Source organism: Somniosus microcephalus, chromosome 2, assembly GCF_052327205.1.
Source record: "Somniosus microcephalus isolate GS21.2 chromosome 2, FLI_Smic_1.0, whole genome shotgun sequence".
NCBI lineage: Eukaryota > Metazoa > Chordata > Chondrichthyes > Squaliformes > Somniosidae > Somniosus > Somniosus microcephalus.
The window spans coordinates 22,307,678-22,332,211 of record NC_140988.1 but is presented as its reverse complement, the minus strand read 5'-3'; the positions used below and the strand labels follow the sequence as shown (position 1 = coordinate 22,332,211).

The following is a 24,534-nucleotide window of genomic DNA, read 5'->3' as shown; positions in this document are numbered from 1 at the left end:
AGGCTGCAATGTGGTCGGGAGCCGAGTGGTCTTGATGGAACCCAAACTGGGCATCAGTGAGCAGGTTATTAGTGAGTAAGTGCTGCTTGATAGCACTGTCGACGACTCCTTCCATCACTTTTCTGATGATTGAGAGTAGACTGATGGGGCGGTAATTGGCCAGATTGGATTTGTCCCGCTCTTTGTGGACAGGACATACCTGGGCCGTTTTCCACATTGTCAGATAGATGCCAGTGCTGTAGCTGTACTGGAACAGCTTGGCTAGAGGCGCGGCTAGTTCTGGAGCACAAGTCTTCAGCACGACAGCCGGGATGTTGTCGGGGCCCGTAGCCCTTGCTGTATCCAGTGCGCTCAGCCGTTTCTTGATATCACGTGGAGTGAATCGAATTGGCTGAAGACTGGCTTCTGCGATAGTGGGGACCTCAGGAGGCGGCCGATATGGATCATCCACTCGGCACTCTGGCTGAAGATGGTTGCAAACGCTTCAGCTTTGTCTTTTGCACTCACTTGCTGGGCTCCACCATCATTGAGAATGGGGGTATTGATGGAGCCTTCTCCTCCCGTTAGTTGTTTAATGATTCGCCACCATTCATGACTGGAAGTGGCAAGTCTGCAGAGCTTTGACCTGATCCGTTGATTGTGGGATCGCTTAGCCCTGTATATAGCATGCTGCTTCTGCTTTTTAGTATGCATGTAGTCCTGTGTTGCAGCTTCCCCAGGTTGGTATCTCATTTTTAGGTACGCCTGGTGCTGCTCCTGGCATGCTCTTCTACACTCCTTATTGAACCAGGGTTGGTCCCCTGGCTTTATGCTAATGGTAGAGTGAGGGATATGCCGGGCCATGAGGTTACAGATTGTGGTGGAATACAATTCTGCTGCTGCTGATGGCCCACAGCGCCTCATGGATGCCCAGTTTTGAGCTGCTAGATCTGTTCTGAATCTATCCCATTTAGCACGGTGGTAGTGCCACACAACACGATGGAGGGTGTCCTCAGTGTGAAGACGGGATTTCATCTCCACAATGACTGTGTGGTGGTCACATGCTACCAATACTGTCATGGACAGATGCATCTGCGACAGGTAGATTGGTGAGGACGAGGTCAAGTAGGTTTTTCCCCTCGTGTTGGTTTTCTCACCACCTGTGGCAGGTCCAGACTGGCAGCTATGTCCTTCAGGACTCAGCCAGCTCGGTCAGTAGTGGTGCTACCGAGCCACTCTTAGTGATGGGCATTGAAGTCCCCCACCCAGAGTACATTCTGTGCCCTTGCTACCCTCTGCTTCTTCCAAGTGGTGTTCAACATGGTGGAGTACTGATTCATCAGCTGAGGGAAGGCGGTAGGTGATAATACACACACACACATGGGATACTCTCCACTTACCTGGATGAGTGCAGCTCCAACAACACTCAAGAAGCTCAACACCGTCCAGGACAAAGCAGCCCGCTTGATTGGCACCCCATCCACCACCTTAAACATTCACTCCCTCCACCACCGGCGCACCGTGGCTGCAGTGTGTACCATCTACACGATGCACTGCAGCAGCTCGCTAAGGCTTCTTCGGCAGCACCTCCAAACCCGTGACCTCTTCACCTAGAAGGACAAGGGAACACCATCACCTCCTAGCTCCCCTCCAAGTCACACACCATCCTGACTTAGAAATATATTGCCGATCCTTCATCGTCGCTGGGTCAAAATCCTGGAACTCCCTCCCTAACAGCACTGTGGGAGTACCTTCACCACATGGACTGCAGCGGTTCAAGAAGGCGGCTCACCACCACCTTCTCAAGGGCAATTAGGGATGGGCAATAAATGCTGGCCTTGCCAGCGATGCCCACATCCCATAAACTAATTAAAAAATATATATAATGTGTGTATTATATAATGTGTGTAGAGTTTCTGCTTTGAGTGCAATCTCAAAATTGTACCCAAAATGCACTTGAAATTATGCTGGTTAGGCAATGCTTCACTTGTCTGCTAAAATTAATTTGCATAATCGCAAAAGTAAGGTAGAATCTTCCATGAACCAGTGCAATCGGGCAGCGTAATGGAATGTAATTGTTTGCTCATTCCATTAAAAAGTATTTCTTGATGTATTTAGGAGTGGTAACCCGGTGTAGTTTTATTAATACAGCTGAAAATGGGTTTATCACCAAAAATAAGCATTTTATTAAGGGTGTCCAGTCCTCCACCTGTGAGTAATCTGGTTTAAAATCACTGAAAATGACTTAAAAAAAAAACTACACTGAACCATTTAATAGTTTCATTGGGATAAAGTAGTCAGTTTCTTTGTAAATTAGATATTTTTTGATATGAAAAACTTGAAAAAGTGCCTAAGAAGTTGAAGGGCATTCGTGAACCAGCGCAATCGTCCGAATATTGCAATTTTGACCTGGGAGTGTGTCCAGTTTTGTGGGAGGGGCCTCATTCGAGCGAATTGAATCTTGAATCCGTGTAAAAGATTGCAGGAAACACAAGCGTAAGTGGTTTTGGGCGTAACTCACGGCCGATTCTGGTCTCTCGGTCACAGACTCTCCAGACAGAAGGAGCTTTTTTTAGCCATACTTTCTCGAGGTCTGTACACTTATTGGTTTCAAAACACGAGCAAACTAAATCGTAAGGCGAAGTGTGAAGTTTCTTCCGTTAAAATTTAATCTAACCGCTTCTGTCTGTGAATCTAATTTTTCTCAGTGCCTGTACCAGGAACTTGGAAACGTGCCTCAAGAAAAACACCTGGGACACCCTGGCAATTCAACATTTGCCATTGACACCAAGCATCCAGTCACAATACAGCTGAAGAGTCGAGATGATCGACAAGTGGTGTGCAGGTTAGTGAATCGATTCCCTCACTGTTGCTACTGCATTCCCAAGCTCATACATCTGGGAAAAGTCTCCCACATCTGACCTGGCTTGCTCTCTTTCTTGGGAAAAGTCTCTGGTCTGCTCCTTGTTAAATTACTAAACTGATGAGTGTGGGGGCCTGCAAACTACATCCCATCAATAATGCGCACCAACCGATCGAACCAACTCCGCACAAAACACACATTTATATTTAGAAATTAAGGACAACAAAATGGGAAATGCAGTAGCAACATTTTTTAAACTTAAAGGGTGGTAAGAATCGAACCTTGGTTGGACCACACTTGGAGTAATATGTACAGTTAACAGCTTAGGTCGCCACATTATAAAAAGGATATAGAGGCACTGGAGAGGGTGCTAAAAAGATTTACAAGGTTGATACCAGAACTACAAGGTTATACCTATCGGGAAAGGATGAACAGGCTGGGTCTCTTTTCTCTTGAAAAGAGAAGGCTGAGGGGTGACCTAATAGAGGTCTTTAAAATTATGAAAGGTTTTGATAGAGTGGATACAGAGAGAGTGTTTCCCCTTGTGGGGAAGAGCATAACTAGAGGCCATCGATATAAGATAGTCACCAAGAAATCCAATAGGGAATTCAGAAGAAATGTCTTTACCCAGAAAGTGGTGAGAATGTGGAACTCACTGCCACAGGGAGTGGTTGAGGCGAATAGTATAGATGCATTTAAGGGGAGGCCAGATAAACATAAAAGGGAGAAGGAAATAGAGGGTTCTGCTGATATAGTTAGATGAGGAAAGATGGGAGGAGGCTCGAGTGGAACATAAACGTCGGCATGGACTGGTTGGGCCGCGCATGGCCTGTTTCTGTGCTATATATTCCATGTATGTAACAGACCAAAACCTCAGAGCACAAAAATACAAGCATCGTGTGATTAGAACGGTGCAGCTTATGAGTCTAATCATTGTGGAGGAGGAGTACCTAAAAAGTTTAGTTTTCAATTCTCATTGCTGTTGTGTTATACGTGTCTCTTGCAGGGTCCATGAAAGTTTTGGTGAGCTTGGACACTATTCCTTATGGGTGGCAAAGGCCAACCTGAGTAACGAGAGTGGACCAGTCAACTGTAAAATCATCATCGACCATGAACCCATCAACAGCAGCCTTCGTATGTACACTTGTGGAGCGCTACCACATTTTACCCTGTTCAAAGTCAAGGGGCGTAATGTTTCTTCTAGGGAGTGGAAAAAGAGAAATAACCTTTTTAATTACTGCCCTGGGAGGGAGAGGAAGTCCTATTATGAGATGCAACAAAGAGTTTCTCTGTCTCATGAGGATGTGGAATAAATTTTAAAATACACAGCTGTATCTATATTGTGTCTATGGCGTATGTCTCAAACCCGCACTCTCAGTAGTGGTGAAGTCTGATTACAACAGTGGATTGACATTAAATAAGCTATTGACATGGTGCAAATTCTGGTGGGTTTTTTTTCCTTCTCTTTTGTGGTTTAATGTTTTTTCTCCTGTTTTCTGAAAGAATTTTTTACGCAATGCTTTACTGCCTCAAAATCAAAAGATCTTGTTTTTTTCCTGCAGCAATTTTATATGCGTTCCTTGCCTATGTTGGATGGGCCATTTTAATGTGTTTAGTACAGTTTATACTGAGGTAAGTGCCATAATTTGAGTTATTAAATGAATGGAAGTTTAATTTTCAGCATTCAATGATAGAGCCGTATAGACCGGGCAGGCTGCATGTTCAATCCCTGGACTGTGCTCCGTTTCTGATATCAGCTGGTGTCTACAATTGGTCTCGGTGCTTCTAGAGAGGGCAAAATTGTAGAATCCTGGTATATCCTTCCTTGGGTAAGGAGACCAAAACTGTACACAATACTCCAGGTGTGGTCTCACCAGGGCCCTATATAATTGCAGTAAGACGTCTTTACTCTTATACTCAAATCCTCTTGTAATAAAGGCCAACATGCCATTTGCTTTCCTAATTGCTTGCTGTACCTGCATGTTAACTTTCAGTGATTCGTGTACAAGGACACCCAGGACCCTCTGAACACCAAGCTCTCACCATATAAAAAATACTCTGCTTTTCTATTTTTCCTACCAAAGTGGATAACTTCACATTTCTCCACATTATATTCCATTTGCTATGATTGATTGGGTCGAACAGCCTGTTTCCATTTTGTATTTACGATAACTCTGTCTGTGGGCGTAGGGTGGCGGTCGAATCGTTTGATGCTGTCCAGGGTCACGCATGGGGGAAAAATCGTCATCTGGGCAACTTACCAACACTGACTGGTACCTATGGAGCCCAACAAGGAGCAAACGCCTTCAAGGAGGGGCGGGGGGGAGATGTGAACGGAACAAATGGTCTTTTAATTAGTGATCAAAGGAAAAAGGGGAAAGTCTAATTTTGGCTTATTTCTTCCCCCAGACTTAATTCCGTTAAAAACATATTGTTCCGCCTGTCGAATCGTGTGGAGATGGAACGGTTAATCAATTCTGTAAGTGACGAGCAGCTTCAGATTTATTTGTTTTGTACTGCACATGGGTAGGAAAAATGGGCAACACACTCCCCAGATGGTGTTAGAATAGCTAAGGATGAAGCTGAGCGAGACCTAGGAGTCTTAGCAGACTGAATGTCCAACCAATGCTCAACAAAGCCAGTAGAATGTTGAACTACAATAGGCAGAACAGTAGAGTATAAGAGTCATAGGCCTAGAAATTCAGTTGCGTGCGCCAGCCGTTAGCACCTTACGAGGAGTAGATCTCGAGCGCTAGGCACTTAGCGGCCGGGCGCAGGGCGATCTGCGCCTACGCCCAACTTCAGCAGACATTTAGCGCCGGCGCAAAGTGTTTGCGCGCGCTCAGCTGCGCGCGCAGATTATGACGTCATTTCCTCGTGCAACGCCCTTTGTGCGCCCCAATCCGGAACTTCAGTCGCGCCCGCCCAATGTGGGCGTGGCGCTCCTAAGAACTGTGAACTGGAATGCAGCAGAGGCCATGCGGGCCTCGGGGAGCGCTAATTAAAGGGCACTTACCCTGAACTATAAAGGCCAGCCATTTTGCAGCAATCACTCTTGTGCAACGGATTTCTGGACAGAGACCAAGGAAGAGAGGTTACTGCTTTGGCCCAACATAGAGGTATTTTTGGCTTCAGGCCAGAGCTTGGCAATTCGCCTTCATTGTGAGGTCATTGTTTGCCAGTATATTATGGGGGCTGCATGGGGTGCCAACCCTCAGTTTCAGCATTATGTGCGAAGGGCTCGCAGACGCTGTGTGAGAGGGGCAGCCCTGGCTAGACGCAGAGGGGGCAACAGGCGTCCGCTACCTAGGCCTTACCCACTCAGGAAATACCGACAGCAGGTGTCCTATCTCACCATGCCTGCCGCGCAGTGTGTTAGGAGGCTGCGCTTCAGAAGGGAGGTGGTTGCAGAGATCTGCCATCTGCTTCACAGAGATCTGCGTCCACAGCTGAGGTGCAGGACGTCTCTGTCGGTGGAAGTGAAGGTCACGGTGGCTCTGAACTTCTATGCAAGCGGCTCCTTCCAAGCCGCTGTTGGGGACATTGCTAACATATCCCAGTTCGCCGTGCATTGCTGCATCCGCCAGGTGACCAATGCCCTTTTCAGAAGGAGACACCAATTCATCTCCTTCCCCATGACCCTGGAGAAGCAGCAGCAGCGTGCAGTGGGATTTGCGAGAACAGCGGGCTTCCCCATGGTGCAGGGCGCCATTGACTGCACGCATGTGGCTTTGCGGGCACCTATCCACAATGCCGAGGATTACCGCAACCGGAAGGGCTACCATTCCCTCAATGTACAGCTGGTGTGTGACCACAGGCAGCGCATCCTAGCTGTCAATGCCCGCTTTCCAGGCAGCAGCCGCGATGCATTTATCCTGCGACAGACTACTGTGGCTGACATGTTCCAGGCACAGCCTCCCCCAAGAGGATGGCTTATCGGGGACAAAGGCTATCCTTTGTGTACCTGGCTCATGACCCCGCTCCGCGCGCCCAGGACCCCTGCTGAGGAGGCATACAACGAAAGCCATCAAGCCACTAGGAACATCATAGAACAAACGATTGGTGTCCTCAAGCAACGGTTCCGCTGCCTGGATCGTTCCGGAGGATCTCCGCAGTATTCGCCGGAGAGAGTCTCCCAGGTCGTGGTCGTCTGCTGCATGCTGCACAACCTGGCTATTCGCAGGACTCCGGCACTGCCACCTCACGCTGGAGCACCACCTCAGGAGGAGCATGAGGAGGAGGAGTACCAGCCCAGGAGGGAGGCACAAGGTCCAAGGGCCGCCCGTCGGCGGCTTATTGAACGTCACTTCTAGGCCCCCTGTCAGGGAATGGCTTGTGGCAATGAAGGGACCTGAATGCAGCCGCTCCGCAAGCCCTCAGCCGGTTAAGGCAACAACCACTTCAAACATCAAACATGGACAAGCTGAATAAATAAAATGCTTTATTGAACAAACTCAGGGCCCTTCCCACATGAAACCCAAAAACAGACAACACACCCAAAAAACTGTCAGACACATGACTCACTCCCACAACCTGGGGAGGAAGAAAAAAACATTTCCACAACAATGGCCTTCATCCTCGGCCTTACAAAAACCAGCATCCCCATAAACAAAACAACCATCCCCATATAAAAACACATTTGCCCACACCCTCTACGTTGTGGCCCGCGAGGGCGATTCCTTGACCAGCCTTTTGCGGCCCCTGGCCTCCCTGCTGCTGCTCCTCAGTGTGCCCAGTGGCTGCTGCAAGGCTGGGGGAAGGCTCCTGAGGGGCACATGGCGTGACGGGAGATGCCCTTGGGGGTCTGCCTAAACGGGCTCGGGCCCTCGAGGGGCCGGCTGGTGACTGCTGCAGCTGTGGCTGGGCAGCAGCAGGCTCTCCAGCAGCTCATCGCAGCTCCACTGGGGGAGTGGCAGTGGCGGCTGCAGGAATGGGGGCAAGCTGGCTGATGGCAGGTGCTCGCTGCTCGCCTGAGACACTGGCACTCGCCCGGGCCATCACTGCAGCATGCGCAGCAATCTGCTGAAGGACAGACCGCTGTGCTGCTGCAGCGCGGCGGGTGCCCTGGCGATGCCTGGCTGACACAGCGAGTGTGGCAGCAGTGAGTGCCCGTACTGCCCTGGTCTGTGCCCGCATCAGACCAGCCAGTGACTGCACGGCACCACTGATCACCTGTCGACTCGCGGACTGCTCTGCCCCGAAATCGGACCGACTCGTGGACTGCTCTGCCCCGATTTCTGCCTGACTCGCGGACTGCTCTGCCCCGATTTCTGCCTGACTCGCGGACTGCTCTGCCCCGAATTCGGCCCGACTCGCGGCCTGTGCTGCCCTGAATTCGGCCTGACACGCGGCCTGTGCTGCTTCGAATTGTTCGAAACTCCTGGCCTGTGAGGCGCCGAAATCGGCCACACTGAGCCAGGGACTCGATGGCCTCAGGCAACCGTGCCACAACCCCCATGAACTCGGTGTGCCGGCGATCCGAGTCCACGGACATTTGATTGAGGAGGCGCACCTCCTTGGCGAGGACCGTCTCCGGACTGGAGGCCGGACTCTCCCTCTGGGGGGAAGGCCACCGAGCTGGCCGACCCTTCCCGCGTTGCTGGATGCCACTGGGCCCAGCAACTACACTCCCCTGCGACCCTTCCCCCCTCTGGGAAGAAGGCCGCCGAGCTGGCCGACCCTTCCCGCGTTGTTGCACGCCACTGGGCACAGGAGCTGCACTCCCCTGCGACACTTCCCCCTGGCTGTTCTCCAGGGAAGACGTGTCCCCTCCATTGGCATCCCCTGGCGCGGCTGAGGGTTCCCCTGATGGGCCGCCTTGCTCTTCCTCTTCCTCCTCCTCCTCTTCCGAGGGGCTGTCACTGGCAGCTTCAGGGACCTCCTCCTCACCATCTGAAAGCAGGAAGGCACAAGAGTAGCTTTAGAGTGAGGAGAGGGCGTCAGCGAGGGAGGCATGAGTGGTGGCATTCAGCGCATTGGTCGGACAGTGGCAAAGGATGTAGATCTGAAGCGCAAGTGGGACGAGAGAGGTCGAAAAGGTGATGTCTTTACCATTGGTGCCCAGAACAGGGTCGGCATCTCCAGATGCAACGGGGCCAATCACCCGGGCACCCATGAGGCTACCCACGCGCTCTTCAAGGTCACTGAGCTGCTGGACCTGGGGACCGCCTCCCCCGGTCACAGTCCGGCTCTTCTGATTGTGTGCCAGCTTGGCCTGCAAGAGAGAGGACGGCCTCTAAGTACAGTGTGGTGCCCAGATCTTGTGTGCACTGCCTCCCATGGTCGAATAGCTTGGCCAGTGTGGTGCCCTGATCTTGTGTGCACTGCCTCCCATGGTCGAATAGCTTGGCCAGTGTGGTGCCCTGATCTTGTGTGCACTGCCTCCCATGGTCGAATAGCTTGGCCAGTGTGGTGCCCTGATCTTGTGTGCACTGCCTCCCATGGTCGAATAGCTTGGCCAGTGTGTAAAGTGCAGAATGTGCAATTGATGTTCATGCCAGTCCCATAGCTGCTGGATGAGGGCTGGCCATTAGGGCTTTTAGGTCCCTTTGCCCATAATGTGAGGTGCACATGCAAGGATGAGGAGGACACTGGAAAGGGCACTCACCCTGACAATCCTTGTGAGGTCATTGAATTTTTTCCGGCATTGGACACCAGTCCTGGGGACCTCGCTGTTGGATGTGACCCTGTGGGCGACCTCCCTCCAGGCTTTCCTGTAGACGCTGGTGGCAGGCTTCTTCCCACTGTCTGGGAACAAGAGTTTGCGTCTCCTCTCCAAAGCCCTAACCAGCACCCTCAAATCATGGCCAGTGAAGCGCTGCGCTCGTTCACGGGCCTTCTGCATCTTTCCTGGCGCTATTTCTGTTCAGCAGCAGTGTTTAGGCCTAGCTGGAGGGCTGCAGTGTCCAGGGTGTGGCAGCAGACGAACTCGACCCTTCCCCCTTTAAGAGCTGGCCGGCGCCAGGGTGTCTGCTGTCCATCAAGAAATGACCGCACCTGCGCTGCGCCCGGCCTCGGCGGTTTAGCTCAGCACCGCCGGCTTTGCGCCTAAAGATAGTTGTGTAACGCCAGTTTTAGCGCTCGAGCAAACTCTTAGTGCGAAGCTACTGAATATCGGCGAAGTGGCCTCGACTTTGCGCCGGGCGCAAACTTTACCGGCCGCCCAACTTTTCCGCCCCAAAAGTGGCTATACTGAATTTCTAGGCCATAGAGTCATAGAATTATACAGCACAGAAAGAGGCCCTTCGGCCCATCGTGTCTGCGCCGTCCATCAAGCCCTGTCCAATCTAATCCCATTTTCCAGCATTTGGTCCATAGCCTTGTATGCAGTGGCATTTCAAGTGCTCATCCAAATGCTTCTTGAATGTTGTGAGGGTTCCTGCCTCTGTCAGAGGATCAAACTGTACGGGGCTCTGGTCAGGCCGCATCGCCAGTACTGTGTCCAGTTCTGGATGCTGAAATACAAGGGAGGGGTGTTCGAGCTCTGGAGGCAGTGATCTTTGCTGTTGGGGGAGGGGGGAATGTGTTCTTTGTTGGACAATAAATAGCATCTGTTTCTGAAACCTATTTAGTTTCTCTTCCTCCTTGGGGACTTTTGCTGCTGTTTGATTAGAACCTTTTTTTTTAACAATATGTGTGCTTTGCTTCAAAGGAGCTGGGATCACCGAACCGTGCAGCCGACAGCACGAGTCACAGTAATCTGGTACCGGGACACAAGCCAGGCTCCAATCGACTTCGTTCACTCGACACCTTCAGAGGGTAACTCGATTTCAGACTGTTTCAAAGCCCTTGCTGTAATTAAATGTCGAGATGCGTGTCTGCCAACCCCCACGTTTCTGAAATGGAACTATTTTTGTAATTAAACAAAAACAACAACTTGTATTTATACAGCACCGGTACCGTAGTAAACAGCCCCAAGGCGCTTCACAGGAGCGTTATAAAACAAAATTTGACACCGAGCCACATCATGAGATGTTAGGGCAGATAACCAGAAACTTGGTCAGAGGTAGGTTTTAAGGAGCGTCTTAAAGGAGGAAAGAGAGGGGAGAGAATTTCAGTGCTGAGGGCCCAGGCAGCTGAAAGCACAGCCGCCAATGGGCATTAAAAACCGCTCCTGCCCCATGGTGTTTGTAGGGCTATCTCCCTCCCCCATTGGAGGTTTGTGCAGCATCTGGTGTGTTGCTGCATGCACTGATACTGTGCTGTACATTATTTTTAACTGTTGCTTTTAGTCAACTGTGCGGATGTCTGGGCCCTGCTTGATGTTTTCTCTCTCCCCCCGCACCGCTAACAGCTCACCATGTGGCGAATTGCAGACACCAATTGGTCTCTTCCCCTCTGTGGCTTGGTGCGCAGCACATGGTGTCACTGTGCTGCTCAACAACGTGTGACGGAAAAACGGCAGTCTGTGAAATAAAGCAACAGGCCATTCAGCTCCTCGAGCCTGTTCTGCCATTCAGTTACATAATGGCTGATCTGTATCGTAACTCCATCTTACCTGCCTTGATTCCGTAACCCTTAATACCCTTACCTAACAAAAACTTACCAATCTCAGTTTTGAAATTTTCAATTGACTGAGTCTCAACAGCTTTTGGGGGCAAGAGTTCCAGATTTCCACTACCCCTTTTGTGTGAAGAAGTGCTTCCTGACGTCGCCCCTGAACGGCCTAGCTCTAATTTTAAGCTTATTCCCCCCTTGTTCTGGGCTCAACCCAAATGTTGTATTCTGGGTGTGAAGTTACTTTGCTTCCCAACAGTCTGATTTATGGTACCAGAACTGAGAAATTACAGCTATCAGGAAAGTATGAACAGGTTGGGGCTTTTTTCTTTAGAAAAGAGAAGACTTGGAAGTAACCTGAAATAGAGGTCTTTAAAATTATAAATGGTTTGGGCAGGTAGATATGGAGAGAATGTTTCCACTGTGGGAGAATCCAAAACTAAGGGTTGTAAATACAAGGGCCCAGAAATTCGGGTCGGAGGCTTCCCGCGGGTGTAAGCCCCCCGACCTGCACTTACCTGGCGCGCCGGCCGTTGTGCTGTGGGCCCGCGTGGGATTCTGATCCTGGGCCTTCTCCAACTGCCGGCGCGCAGTGCTTGCGTATCCCAGGGGCGCAGTTAGTTCGAAGCGTCCCCTGGGATCACGTGGGCCATGGAGAGCCAATGGTAGCAGGGAATGCCCATTCATAAATTTGACAGGAAGAGCTGTCAAATCTATGAATACAATTCAGCCCCAAAACATCACTAAAACTTCAAATAAATTTTTAAAAAATCACATTTTTAAAATAACTATAAATGACAAAAAATAGCTATTTTAAACAATAATTAAAATTTTTGAAAACATTAATTACAGTTTCTAACGGGGCTAAAAATAAACTTACCTTTCTTTAAAGTATTTAAAAATAATAAACCTGTGGGGAAAAAAATGTTTTAATTTTACTTAATTCACCACTTACCTTGTTAAAAGCAGGCCTTGCGACTGCTTTTTAGAAGCGTAGCTCCTGGAGACTTACCCTCCCGGAGAAACCTGTTTTTAAAAAAAAAGGAAGTTCCAGGCGTACGCGCTGCCTCTCCGGCGCACGTGTTCGACCTGTGAACCCCTTCCTTTAAGGGAATGGAAGTTCCGGTTTCCCGCGCATGCACGAAACCGGCACTTTCGTTGGGCCTACGCGTGAGTACCCAGCGCGTACTCACCCGTGGGGACCCGAAGTTCTGGCCCCTAAGATAAATTTGCTAATAAATGCATAAGGGGAAAAAAGGAGAAAATTCGTTATTCAGAGTGGTTAGAATGTGGAACTCACTATCATAGGAAGTGGTTGAGGCAAATAGTTCGGATGCTTTCAAAAGGAAACCAGATTAGTACATGAGAAAAGGGAATAGAAAAATATGCTGAGAGGCTGAGCTGAGGTAGATGGAATGGGAGCGGACTCCTGTGGAGTATAAACACCAACACAAACTTGTTGGGCAAAATGGCCTGTTTCTGTGTTGTATATTCTATGTATTTTGGTTTATAAGTGAGACCTGTTTGAAGGGGGCATGTATTGGTCAGAATGTAACCAGATTTCTCTCATCTCCTAGGCTGGCTTTGGTGATCATGATCTTTGTTAACTATGGAGGTGGGCGATACTGGTTCTTCAAACATGAAAGCTGGAATGGTGGGTCCGACTTTTTTTTACTTTGTGTGCGCGTGTCTGCAGTTACCGATCACTAGTCCGGTGTGCGTGGAGGTCGACTTTTCTTCCACTGTGAATGAATTGCTCTTTGAAGTAAGGGTTCAGAGGGCTTGTTTTGTTAAACTGATCTTGTTTACTCACGTCACATTGAGTATTGTGTAAATGACATCTACTTGCTGCTGGGGTGGCCTTGTTCATTCATTGGTTTTATGTGAACTCATCTGGACACCACAGGAGAATATCTCTTCATTTTGGTTTATGGTGTTTAATTGACATGTTAAAAAAAAAAAGTGTTTTCTCTTTATTAATCTACAAATGTGTGTTATGTGCAGTTTGTCTAGATCTGTAATGCTAGTATTTTCTGAATTCTTTATAGGATTAACAATAGCAGATTTAGTGTTTCCATGGTAAGTATGATTTTTTTTCCTTGTGTTTTTTATGAAGAGGTGCTTGTGCTGTAGAATAGACTTTGCCATGGCTCAGTTGGTAGCACTCCTGCCTCTGAACCAAAAGGTTGTGTGTTCAAGTCCCACTCCAGAGACTAGAGCACAAAATCTTGGCTGACACGCCAGTGCAGTACTGAGGGAGTGCTGCATCGTTGGAGGTGCCGTCTGCCCCCTCGGGTGGGCGTAAAAGATCCCATAGCACTACTTGAAGATGAGCCGGGAAGTTCTGGTGTCCTAGCCCACAGAATGTTTCGCCCTTGCCTCTTTTTTTTTCTTGCTTTTATCCATTTTGCTTTCTTTTTGGAAAAGTTAATGCAAAAAAAAAAAAGTGACAACAGGAAGTGAAGTGATGCAGACAAGAAGTGCATCAGGCAATTTCATTGAAAAGTCAGGCATATGCAAGATTTTTTTATATTAGATATTTATATTGCATATAGTTTACTGTGAATTCAATCGTTTTTGACTTGAAAACCAATTGAATTCCTCAAATACAAATTACGCAATTTTAATTGAACAGCACAGGAGGTGTTTTTCCACTATTTCAATTCAAATGACATGAATTAAGCAACTTTGAATGAAAGAAAGACTTTCATTTATATAGCGCCTTTCACGACCACTGGACGTCTTAAAGCGCTTTACAGCCAATTAAGTACTTTTGAAGCGGAGTCACTGTTGTAATGTGGGAAACGCGGCAGCCAATTTGCGCACCGCAAACTCCCACAAACAGCATAAGAACATAACATAAGCAGGAATAGGCCACTTGGCCCCTCGAGCCTGCTCTGCCATTCAATAAGATCATGGCTGATCTTAGGCTCAAAGCCACTTCCCTGCCCGCTCCCCATAACCCTTCACTCCCTTATCTTGCAAAATTCTGTCTATCTCCACCTTAAATGTATTTAATGACCCAGCCTCCACAGCTCTCTGGGGCAGAGAATTCCACAGATTTACGACCCTCTGAGAGAAGAAATTCCTCCTCATCTCAGTTCTAAAAGGGCGACCCTTTATTCTGAAACTGTGCCCCTGAGTTCTAGATTTCCCCACGAGGGGAAACATCCTCTCTGCATCTACCTTGTCGAGCCCCCTCAGTATCTTATTTTTCAATAAGATCACCTCTCATTCTTCTAAATTCCAGTGAGTATAGGCCCAACCTGCTCAACCTTTCCTCATAAGTCGACCCCCTCATCTCTGGAATGAACCTCCTGAATCGTCCCTGAACTGCCTCCAATGCAAGTATATCCTTCCTTAAATAAGGAGACCAAAACTGTACGCAGTACTCAAGGTGTGGTCTCACCAATACCCTGTACAGTTGTAGCAGGACGTTCCTGCTTTTATATTCCAACCCCTTTGAAATAAATGCCAACATTCCATTTGCCTTTTTGATTACTTGCTGTACCTGCATGCTAACTTTGTGTTTCATGCACAAGGACCCCCAGGTCCCTCTGAACTGTAGCATTTTGTAATCTCTCTCCATTTAAATAATTTGCTTTTTTATTTTTCCTGCCAAAGTGGATAACCTTGTACTTTCCCACATTATACTCCATCTGCCAAATGTTTGCCCACTCACTTAGCCTGTCTATATCCTTTTGCAGGTTCTTTGAGTCCTCTGCACAACTTGCTTCCCCACCAATATTTGTATCATCTGCAAACTTGGCTACATTGTACTCGGTCCCTTCATCCAAGTCATTAATGTAGATTGTAAATAGTTGAGGCCCCAGCACCGATCCCTGTGGCACCCCACTAGTTACCGTTTGCCATTTATCCCGACTCTCTGCTTTCTGTTAGTTAGCCAATTCTCTATCCATGCTACTATATTACCCCCAATTCCGTGAGCTCTTATCTTATGCAGTAATCTTTTATGTGGCACCTTATCGAATGCCTTCTGGAAATCTAAATACACCACATCCACTGGTTGACCTTTGTCCACCTTGCTCATTACCTCCTCAAAGAACTCCAGCAAGTTTGTTAAACATGATTTCCCTTTCATAAAACCATGCTGACTCTGCTTGACTGCATTATGATTTTCCAAATGCCCTGCTGCTGCTTCCTTAATGAAGGACTCCAGCATTTTCCCAACGACAGATGTTAGACTAACTGGTCTATAGTTTCCTGCTTTCTGTCTCCCTCCTTTCTTAAATAGGGGTGTTACATTTGCGGTTTTCCAATCCGCAGGGACCTCTCCAGAGTCCAGGGAATTTTGGTATATTGCAACCAATGCATCCACTATCTCTGCAGCCACTTCTTTTAAGACCCTTGGATGCAGGCCATCTGGTCATGGGGAATAGCAATGTGATAATGACCAGATAATCTGTTTTAGTGATGTTGGTTGAGGGATAAATATTGGCCAGGACACCAGGGGTAACTCCCCTACTCTTCTTCAAAATAGTACTGCGGGATCTTTTACGTCCACCTGAGCAGACTGGGCCTCGGTTTAACGTCTCATTCGAAAGACGGCACCTCCGACAGTGCAGCACTCCCTCAGCACTGGAGTGTCAGCCTAGCTTTGTGTGCAAGTCCCTGTAGTGGGACTTGAAGCCACAACCTCTGGGAAGAGGAATAGACTGGAATGTCGACCTTTAAACTTGTACAAAACAAATTGTGATCGCTGCTGCTTGTTTTTGAATGTGCGAGTATGTCGAACAAAGGTGGTTCTGGTTTTTGTTGTCCTAGGTTTGTGTTTATCATGGGAACTTCGATTGCACTCTCCCTGAACCCAGCATTGCAGGCTAACCGCTCCAGGTGGAGGCTGCTGGGGAAAGTTGCTTGGAGAACTGCAGCTCTGATACTGCTTGGGATCTTTATCATCAACCCAAACTACTGCAAGGGGCCACGTAAGTGTTTCATTTGGAGACGTGCTTGAATGTTTTACCGATTTGTTTTCTTTAAGTAGTGCAAATAATCCTTCAGGGTTACAGTCTCTCGGCCTCCATTTACTGCTGGTGCTTGTGTTGGTTCAGGTGCTTTCCGGTGGAACTGTGACGTACAGCAGCAGGAAATAGTTAGCCGCTCCCCTTTACACGCTTGCACACGTGCAATGGATTAGTGCATACACTTTTAAAGAGGAATTTTAATTCCTATTTAGGATCGAGCGGGGGACAAAAAGGGTCCTATAAAAAGAACTTTTTAAAATATTTATTTTCGGGATGTGGATCATGCAAGGCCACGTTTATTGCCCATCCCTAGTTTCCCCAAGGGCATTAAGAGTCAACTACATAGTTTGGGGCTGGAATCACATGTAGGCCAGACCAGGTAGGGGTGGCAGGTTCCCTCCCCTGAAGGACATTAGTGAACCGGTTAGGTTTTTACGACAGTTCGGCAGCTTTCATAGTGATTTTTCTGGTGCTCGCCAACAAATGACCAGATTTATTGAATTCAATTTCCCAACTTGCCATGGTGGGACTTGAACCCCCAACATCTGGATTGCTTGTCGCATACCGGTCATAAACACTAGGTTACTGTATCCTTTTGAAGGATGGCTTGGCTGGAAGCAGAAGGCAGATGGCCAATAAATATGTGAATGTGGTGAATGCAAGTGTCGATTATGTGCGTGGAAACCAACGTGCGCGGCCGCGCAGCGTTCTGCCGGTCCCGCGCAGCCTGGGACAGGCTTCAGCAATGTTAAAGTTCGCGAAACTGTGGGCCGTGCACGCAAAAAAAATTACAGGGAACATTGGTGTAAACCGTGAATGAAAGAACAAAACCCAGTGGATTTTGATGGGTTCAGTTTTCTGAATCTGTGCTACATACATAGAAAGATGGATACCAGAGTGTGTGTGCTTTATTTTCCCTGCTAATTTGCTGTTATAAACGGGATACCATAGTCTAATGGTTCTGAAAACTGCAACACCATGACAATTTCTCCTCTGTGTATTTATAAAAAAAAAACAAAAAACAGAATGCTCCTATATTCAGTTGAGTTGGCCGTGACGGCCTTGAGCACTGTTGAATGGGATGAAGGACACGGTTAACTACAATGTGATGAGGTGTTAGAATATTAAAAGGCAGTTGAAAATGACCATCAGTTGGTGATTTGCAGATCCAGGTTGATGCATGGTGCATGCACAGCAGGCTGAGGATTAATGCAGTGACCCATTATTTTCATTGATTTGGTTCTAATCCTAATTGTTAACTCTTTTTGCTAGCCACGGGTGTAAAAGCATATGGAGCCAAGGCAAGTGGATTGGAGTTAAGAGGCAGATCAGCCATTGAATGGTGGAACAGGCTCGAGGGGCTGAATGGCCCACTCCTGTTCCTATATTCCTATGATTATGTTCAGAGACCACATAACTCATTGAGAGCAGTGGGTTAATGCTGTCTGTTAACTTTGCATTTAGACAAAGAACACTATTCATATTTGTGTACATTGGGGGCATGAAAAGCAAACCTCTTAGTTTTTAGAAATATAAACGAGATAAGAATTATTTTTAATGAGACTCATTTTTATTGAAGATTCATGCAAAATATAAAATGTAATAATGAGCTTTCAGTGTGCACATCCCACCTGAACATGTACAAGCATACTGCAGGATCTAGCACCAGGGACCCAATCTTCCTGTAAAGCAGTTAATTGAATTCTCCCTTCCCCAGGGAACAAATCTTTTCACCCCTATCTTTGAGGAAAATGAGAGGGGATCTTGAGGTGCATAAGATACTAAATGGAATAGAAAAAGTGAACCCAAAGCATTCATTGTTTGAAACTAAACCAGGACAAGGGAAGCTGGGTGCAAACTGAGAAAAGGCAAGTTCAGGAAGCACCATAGCAGAGTGATCAGTACCTGGGCACACAGGCCTCATTTCAATATTGCGCCCATTTCTCGACAAGTTTGCAAAATTGGTTAAAAGTTGGCGCAAGCTCCAAGTACTTTTCAGGCTCTAAAGCAGCCTAACCCGGGGTCCTTAAAGTGACCGCTGGAGGCCTCGAAGAAGCCTGCAGGTAATATTTTTTGTTAACTTGCCTTAATGTGAAGCCAGGAGGAGCAGGAGTGTTGTTCCTCCCGCTTCCACGGTAAGACTGCGACCACTGTCTGTCCACGATCGCCCCCAAAGAGTAATGGGTTGATCGTATTGTATAGGGCCTCAGCTAAAGCAGTGCAAACATGTGTTGATCAAAATGTTTTGTGAAATGAGCTGGATAAATACAGGTAGGGAACTGTTGTGACCATATAAATGGCATGTTTGGAAGTTAACCAATCAAGGAAATAAAATAAAAGGGACGATGAATACTGTCAATTTTACTCGGTTTATTTTTAGGAGGGAGTTGGATTAAAAATATCTAGAACTTGTTCTCTGGGGTGAAGCCGATTGATGGAATGGTCTGTGGAAGGAACAGGCTTGATGGGCTGAAGAGCCGTTTCTTATTCCGTGCTTTCCTTTCTCCCGTAGTTTCCTGGGACACCCTGCGGATCCCTGGTGTGCTTCAGAGGCTGGGTCTTACCTACGGTGTGGTTGCTGCCATGGAGCTTGTGTGTGGAAAAGATTGGCCTGAAATTCTCGCTCTGGTAAATAAACTTCAATATATTTCTCTCTGCCCTTGGTTTACACTTGAATAGTTTACAGTTTTTATTCTGAGTTTTCAGTGGTATACTATCCTGAACCCTGTACAAAGGGTATTGTCATTTTGTAATCAACTATTGGAATCTCTTGCATGTATTTTCTGCCAGCTTGTTTTAAAGTTATGAACTTTCATGAGTATTTAATCCATGAACTGCACGAAATTGGCATCAACTCGTTTGAGTCCTTGTTGAGGGCGCTGGGTGGCACAGTTGGGGAGGGGATGCTTAGTGTTTTCTAAGGTCCTGCATGTGCCCGCCGGGTTATGATGGCTGCTGTTCGCATTTGAGCTGAGGTTCAGAGGAAGCAGGAGCACCCAATGCCCGAGTAACGGGAGATAACTTTGCCTCCTGGGACTTTGCCTGCCTGCCAGTCACACGAGCGGCAGCGATGCATGTTGTGATGTGTAGCACCGTGGATTGTGAGGCCTTGAATCGGCTGTGTGTGTCACACTGGAGTTGCTCCAGTGCAAATCTGCTGCAAGTTTTGCTCAGTAAGTTTTTTTTTAAACTCCTCTTACCACAGTGGAGAGCAGTACGGGGACGGTAGTGTAGTTGGTTATGTTAATGGACTAATAATCCAGAGGCCTGGACTAATGATCCAAAGAATGAGTTCCAATCCCACCCATGAGAATTTGAAATCAGTTTAAAAAGAAATCCAGAAATAATGAGCTGGTGTCAGTAAAAGTGACCATGAAGCTGTAATATTGTTGTAAAAACCCTACTGGTTCACTAATGTCCTTCAGGGAAGGAAACCTGCTGTCCTTACCCGGTCTGGCCTATATGTAACTCCAGTCCCACAGCAACGTAGTTGACTCTTAACTGGCCTCTGAAGTGGCCGAGCAGGTTGCATTAATCAGCGGTGGGGTTCAAGAAGGTGGCCCACCACCTTCTCCGGGTAACTAGCGATGGACAATAATGTCCACATCCGGAGAATGAATTTAGAAAAAACTACCCTGTGATTTGTACAGTGCCTGATTTTCCATCAAAGACGTGCGAGTGTGGTGTAAAAATCAGTTACGAGGGAACAATGACCTACACAGAAGTGAAGCAAAGTACCGAGTTAACAGTATCAACTGTTACTTTTGTTCCTTCACAGTGTGGGTGAGTGCTGATGAGACCCGGGCTTAAATAACTCTCGGAAACTCTTCATACAGATCAGAACTCTTTCAATGTTTTTTTCTTTTAAAGCTTCTGCCAATGAGACTTGTTCTCTACAGCTACAAATCTTACTTGAAATATCCTTGTGTTATTTTGAAACTTGGCTTTCTATTTATGTAGGATAGCTGGTGGTCTCCGGTCAGGGATGTTTTGATCTACTGGCCTCAGTGGATCTTGATTCTGCTGCTGGAGTGCGTCTGGCTTTGTCTGACTTTCCTGTTGCCTGTACCAGGTTGTCCACGGTAAGTCCTTGTTTTCCCTGTTGCTGCTGCAGCAGAACAAACTATTTCTTTGCTAATGGGGGGAAATTTACCATCCAGCACGGAGAGAAATAGGGCGGCCATATTCCATTGGTTTTCAAACTGGGGGTCTTGGGGCTGGAGGTGGTCCCCTGAAACCATCGCCGTCCGCATGTGTTGGCTTATTGGTCCGTTATTTCTGTTGCTATACACTAATAAAACTCCTGCAATGATGGCACTGTTTTCTTGGGTAGCTGCCGCTGATTTTTGGAAGTAGGATGTGTGGCGGGGGGGGGGGGGGGTTTGGGATCCCTGAGCATGTTGGTATTTTCAGGGATTCCGCCATGTCTGCATTATTCTGCGTCCTTGAGAGCAAGCTGGAGGTATTTGTCTATGTTCAAAGTGTTATATAAATGCAAATTGTTATAGTTGCATCCAATTAAAATCTCTTTTATTCTTGGCTATTGTTGCTGCGAATTAGTCTTCCACCACTGCTGGTTGCTGTTTGGCTTCCTCTCTCCACCGACCATGTACAAGCTAGACATAGACTGCAACCCATTTTTTTTAATACATTCATTTTCGGGATGTGGGCGTTGCTGGCATTTATTGCCCATCCCTAGTTTCCCTTGAGAAAGGTGGTGGTGAGCCGCCACCTTCAACCACTACAGTTCGTGTGGTGAAGGTGCCGTTAACGTGGGAAGTTCCAGGATTTTGACAAAGACTTGCATTAATATTATAATAAGACTTGCATTTATATCGCGCCTTTCACGACCTCAGGATGTCCCAAAGCGCTTTACAACTAATTAAGTACTTGTAAAGTGTAGTCACTGTTGTAAGGTAGGACCCAGAGTCTATGAAGGAATGTACATTTTTAAAATTTAATTTTTGGAGGGATCATTCAGCAAAATTTATCCTTGACCTTACAGGAAATTGAGCAAAAGTCCAGAATATTTGTATAACTGTTCAACCTTTTGTTATTCTGCCCCGGCCGGTTATCCTTTCCATTGGGGACATTCCCCTGGTTCAAGCAGTGCAGCAACTATTGAGTTCTAAGGCATATTTGAATATTTCTTCGATAACTATCCCTGTAAAATCTCAGTCACATTATTTAATATGCATTGAGTACTTTGTCTGGGAGTCTGTCCCATATATTGACTACACTGGTAGGGGGAGAAATTCAAACCTTTGGAGGCACTTGAGGCTGTTGTTCTAGTTGGGTCCTCCCCTTATACTCGAGTAGTGCAGGGTATTTATCCTGGACTATAAGATAATTATGAATGAGGAAGACCATTCAGCCCATCTACATCCATTCAGAAAAACACCATACTCCCCCATTACAGCAGTTAATTGTTTCTCAAATGATTCCAATGTTTGTGCCACCATATTCTATCTGAGAGTCCATTCCAAGTATTGATTGCTGTTTATGTGGAAAAACTGATATCAGTCCTAATTTACCTTTTAACTAGTTTGAACCCGTGTCCCATTGTCCCACTCAGTCGTATGATGGATTTAGCTGCTCTGTGCCCTTACCTTGGATAGCTCTCTAAAGTGGAACACCACCGTCCAAACTGAATAGCCCACCTACCTCATCTTTTCTCATCATTTTTACCTTTGACATTGGGGATCAGTTTCGTGGTTTTTCCACTTTGCCTCTAGTGCTTGACTCTCTTTTTCTTGGTGGCCCGAGCTGGGCGCACTGCGCCCGGGGGCGGCCCGAGCTGGGCGCACTGCGCCCGGGGGCGGCCCGAGCTGGGCGCACTGCGCCCGGGGGCGGCCCGAGCTGGGCGCACTGCGCCCGGGGGCGGCCCGAGCTGGGCGCACTGCGCCCGGGGGCGGCCCGAGCTGGGCGCACTGCGCCCGGGGGCGGCCCGAGCTGGGCGCACTGCGCCCGGGGGCGGCCCGAGCTGGGCGCACTGCGCCCGGGGGCGGCCCGAGCTGGGCGCACTGCGCCCGGGGGCGGCCCGAGCTGGGCGCACTGCGCCCGGGGGCGGCCCGAGCTGGGCGCACTGCGCCCGGGGGCGGCCCGAGCTGGGCGCACTGCGCCTGGGGGCGGCGTACAGTTTAATCACGACTTTCTCTGATGTATGTTCTACTGTTTTGGCTATGTAGTTCAGCATTCTATTTGCTGGTTGCTGCTCTCTATTTGTTGGATACAGTGAATATTGAGACTCTGGTCTCTTTCCACTTTCTCCTTTGCTACTTCTACACCATTTATAGAGTACATACATAGAAATACAAAGAAGTAACAACTTGGAAAGAGACCATTTGGCCCAGCCAGTCTGATTCGGTGTTTCCCCATACTCTTCCCATACTCCTTCATCTCCTTTTCCTTCATCCACCTATCCAATCTAATCTTGTTATTGACACCTCAACCACTAACCCTGGAAGTGAATTCTACAGCCTCACAACTCTGTGTAAAGAAATTTCTCCTGCTCTCTGTTCTAAACCTCTTGCATTTAATCGTGGATCTATTGGCCTCCTCGTTCGAGACCCCCCCAACTACTGGAATCATTCTGCTTCCGTCTGCCCGGTCCCATCCTTTCATAATTGTAAACATTTCTGTCTCATCACCCTGTAATCTGCTATAATGAAAAAAATCCTAATTTTTCAAGTCTTTATTTGTACTTGTATTCCCTCATACCAGGCAGCATCCTAGTCAATCTGTGCTGTACCCTCTATAAAGCCTCAATATCCTTCCTATAATGTGAAGCCCAATATTGCACACACTATTCTAACTGAGGCCTTTAAGGTTTTATTTAGGCTCATTATTATCTCTTGGCTTTTGTATGCTATACTTTTTATGATAGTGGATTGAATTACATTAGCTTTCTAACAGTTATATTAGCCTGAGGTGCTTTTTTAATGTCTGGTGAACCTGGACTCCCAAATCCCTCTGGTAGCATTGAGCCTACTTAAATTCAAAATATCATTATCTTTTTACCAAAATGCATCACCTCATACTGACATTGAATTCCATCTGCCACTTAGCCCATTCCCCCATCTTATCAATACCCTTTTCGCAGCTTCCTTTGGTCATCTAAAGAATTAACTATCATCTATGTTTGTATCTTCAGAAAATGTTGATGACACTCCCTCCTTGGCCAATATCCAAATCATTAATACCCACTGTGAACAGCAGGGACACGACTACCCACTTTAAACCAGTCCGGAAAAACTGGTCCTAACTGCTACTCTCTGCCTGTCTTCCTTCTGGTGTGCTGTCCTTCCCCCTAATTCCACACCCCTTAATCATCATCTCCAGTAATCTCCCATGTGGCCCCTTTCAAAGGCTTTCCTGAAGTCCATGTATCCCAAATCCACTGCATTTCCCCCATCTACCTTTTCTGTTACCTCGACAAAGACTTCTATGGGGTTTGTCAAGCACATTCATCCTTTTTGTAATCCATGCTGGCTACTTCTAACTATTTTCTCTTTATCTAAATATGTGGCAATTTCATCCTTAATTCACTCTAAAATGTTCCCTACCACAGATGTCAAGCTAACTGATCTGCAATTACCGGAATTAACTCTGCCTCCCTTTTTAAAAAAATAGAAACTCCATTGGCCAATCTCCAGTCCTCCGGCACAGTCACACTCAATGGAGCCCTTATGCACCATTTCTACGGCTTTGGCAATTTCCTCCCTCAAACCCCTTGGGATCCTGGGATGTACTTCGTCAGGCCCTGATGTTCATTTTGCTCAACCACTTCAGGATTCGCCACCTCTTTCGTAAAGAACACGTATTATTAAATGTCTCCACCATTTTTGATCATCATCTACAAATTGACAATCTTCTCCTCTGCGGGGTCCCACCTCACTGTTATCAGTTCTCTCTCTACTGATATACTTGTAAAATACTGTTCGATATTTTTCCTCACACTCGCTCTTGGCTCTCCTTATCCTGCTGTTAACCCCTTATTTTCTCATTCTCCGATAGTTTTTTTCATTATTCCTGTCGTCCTCATGGAGGCTCTTCAATTTTAATTGGGTTGTAAGCTCTTAATTTATTCATGGTATCCTAAAACTACCATTTATTCGGTACCTTTGCAATCTCTCTTTTTAAAAACATCCCACTGTTACTCTGCTGTCCTGTGTGCCAATTTTCCCCCGCCCTCAGCTAGCTTGCTCCTTA

The 24,534-nt window shown here is 47.3% G+C and overlaps 1 protein-coding gene across 2 annotated transcripts in view; it reads left to right on the top strand.

Moving 5' to 3' along the window:
* hgsnat (heparan-alpha-glucosaminide N-acetyltransferase) overlaps positions 1-24,534 on the top strand; it is a 45,460-nt gene that overhangs the window by 6,066 nt on the left and 14,860 nt on the right. The window contains exons 3-12 of one of the 2 annotated variants that reach the window (XM_086007386.1): positions 2,688-2,824; positions 3,849-3,976; positions 4,405-4,474; positions 5,252-5,321; positions 10,494-10,600; positions 12,916-12,992; positions 13,387-13,417; positions 16,124-16,284; positions 18,836-18,951; positions 20,284-20,405. In XM_086007386.1, the coding sequence (XP_085863512.1) occupies positions 2,688-2,824; positions 3,849-3,976; positions 4,405-4,474; positions 5,252-5,321; positions 10,494-10,600; positions 12,916-12,992; positions 13,387-13,417; positions 16,124-16,284; positions 18,836-18,951; positions 20,284-20,405 (1,019 nt within the window). The remainder of the gene's footprint in view (positions 1-2,687; positions 2,825-3,848; positions 3,977-4,404; positions 4,475-5,251; positions 5,322-10,493; positions 10,601-12,915; positions 12,993-13,386; positions 13,418-16,123; positions 16,285-18,835; positions 18,952-20,283; positions 20,406-24,534) is intronic. The other variant, XM_086007392.1, reaches the window with a different exon arrangement.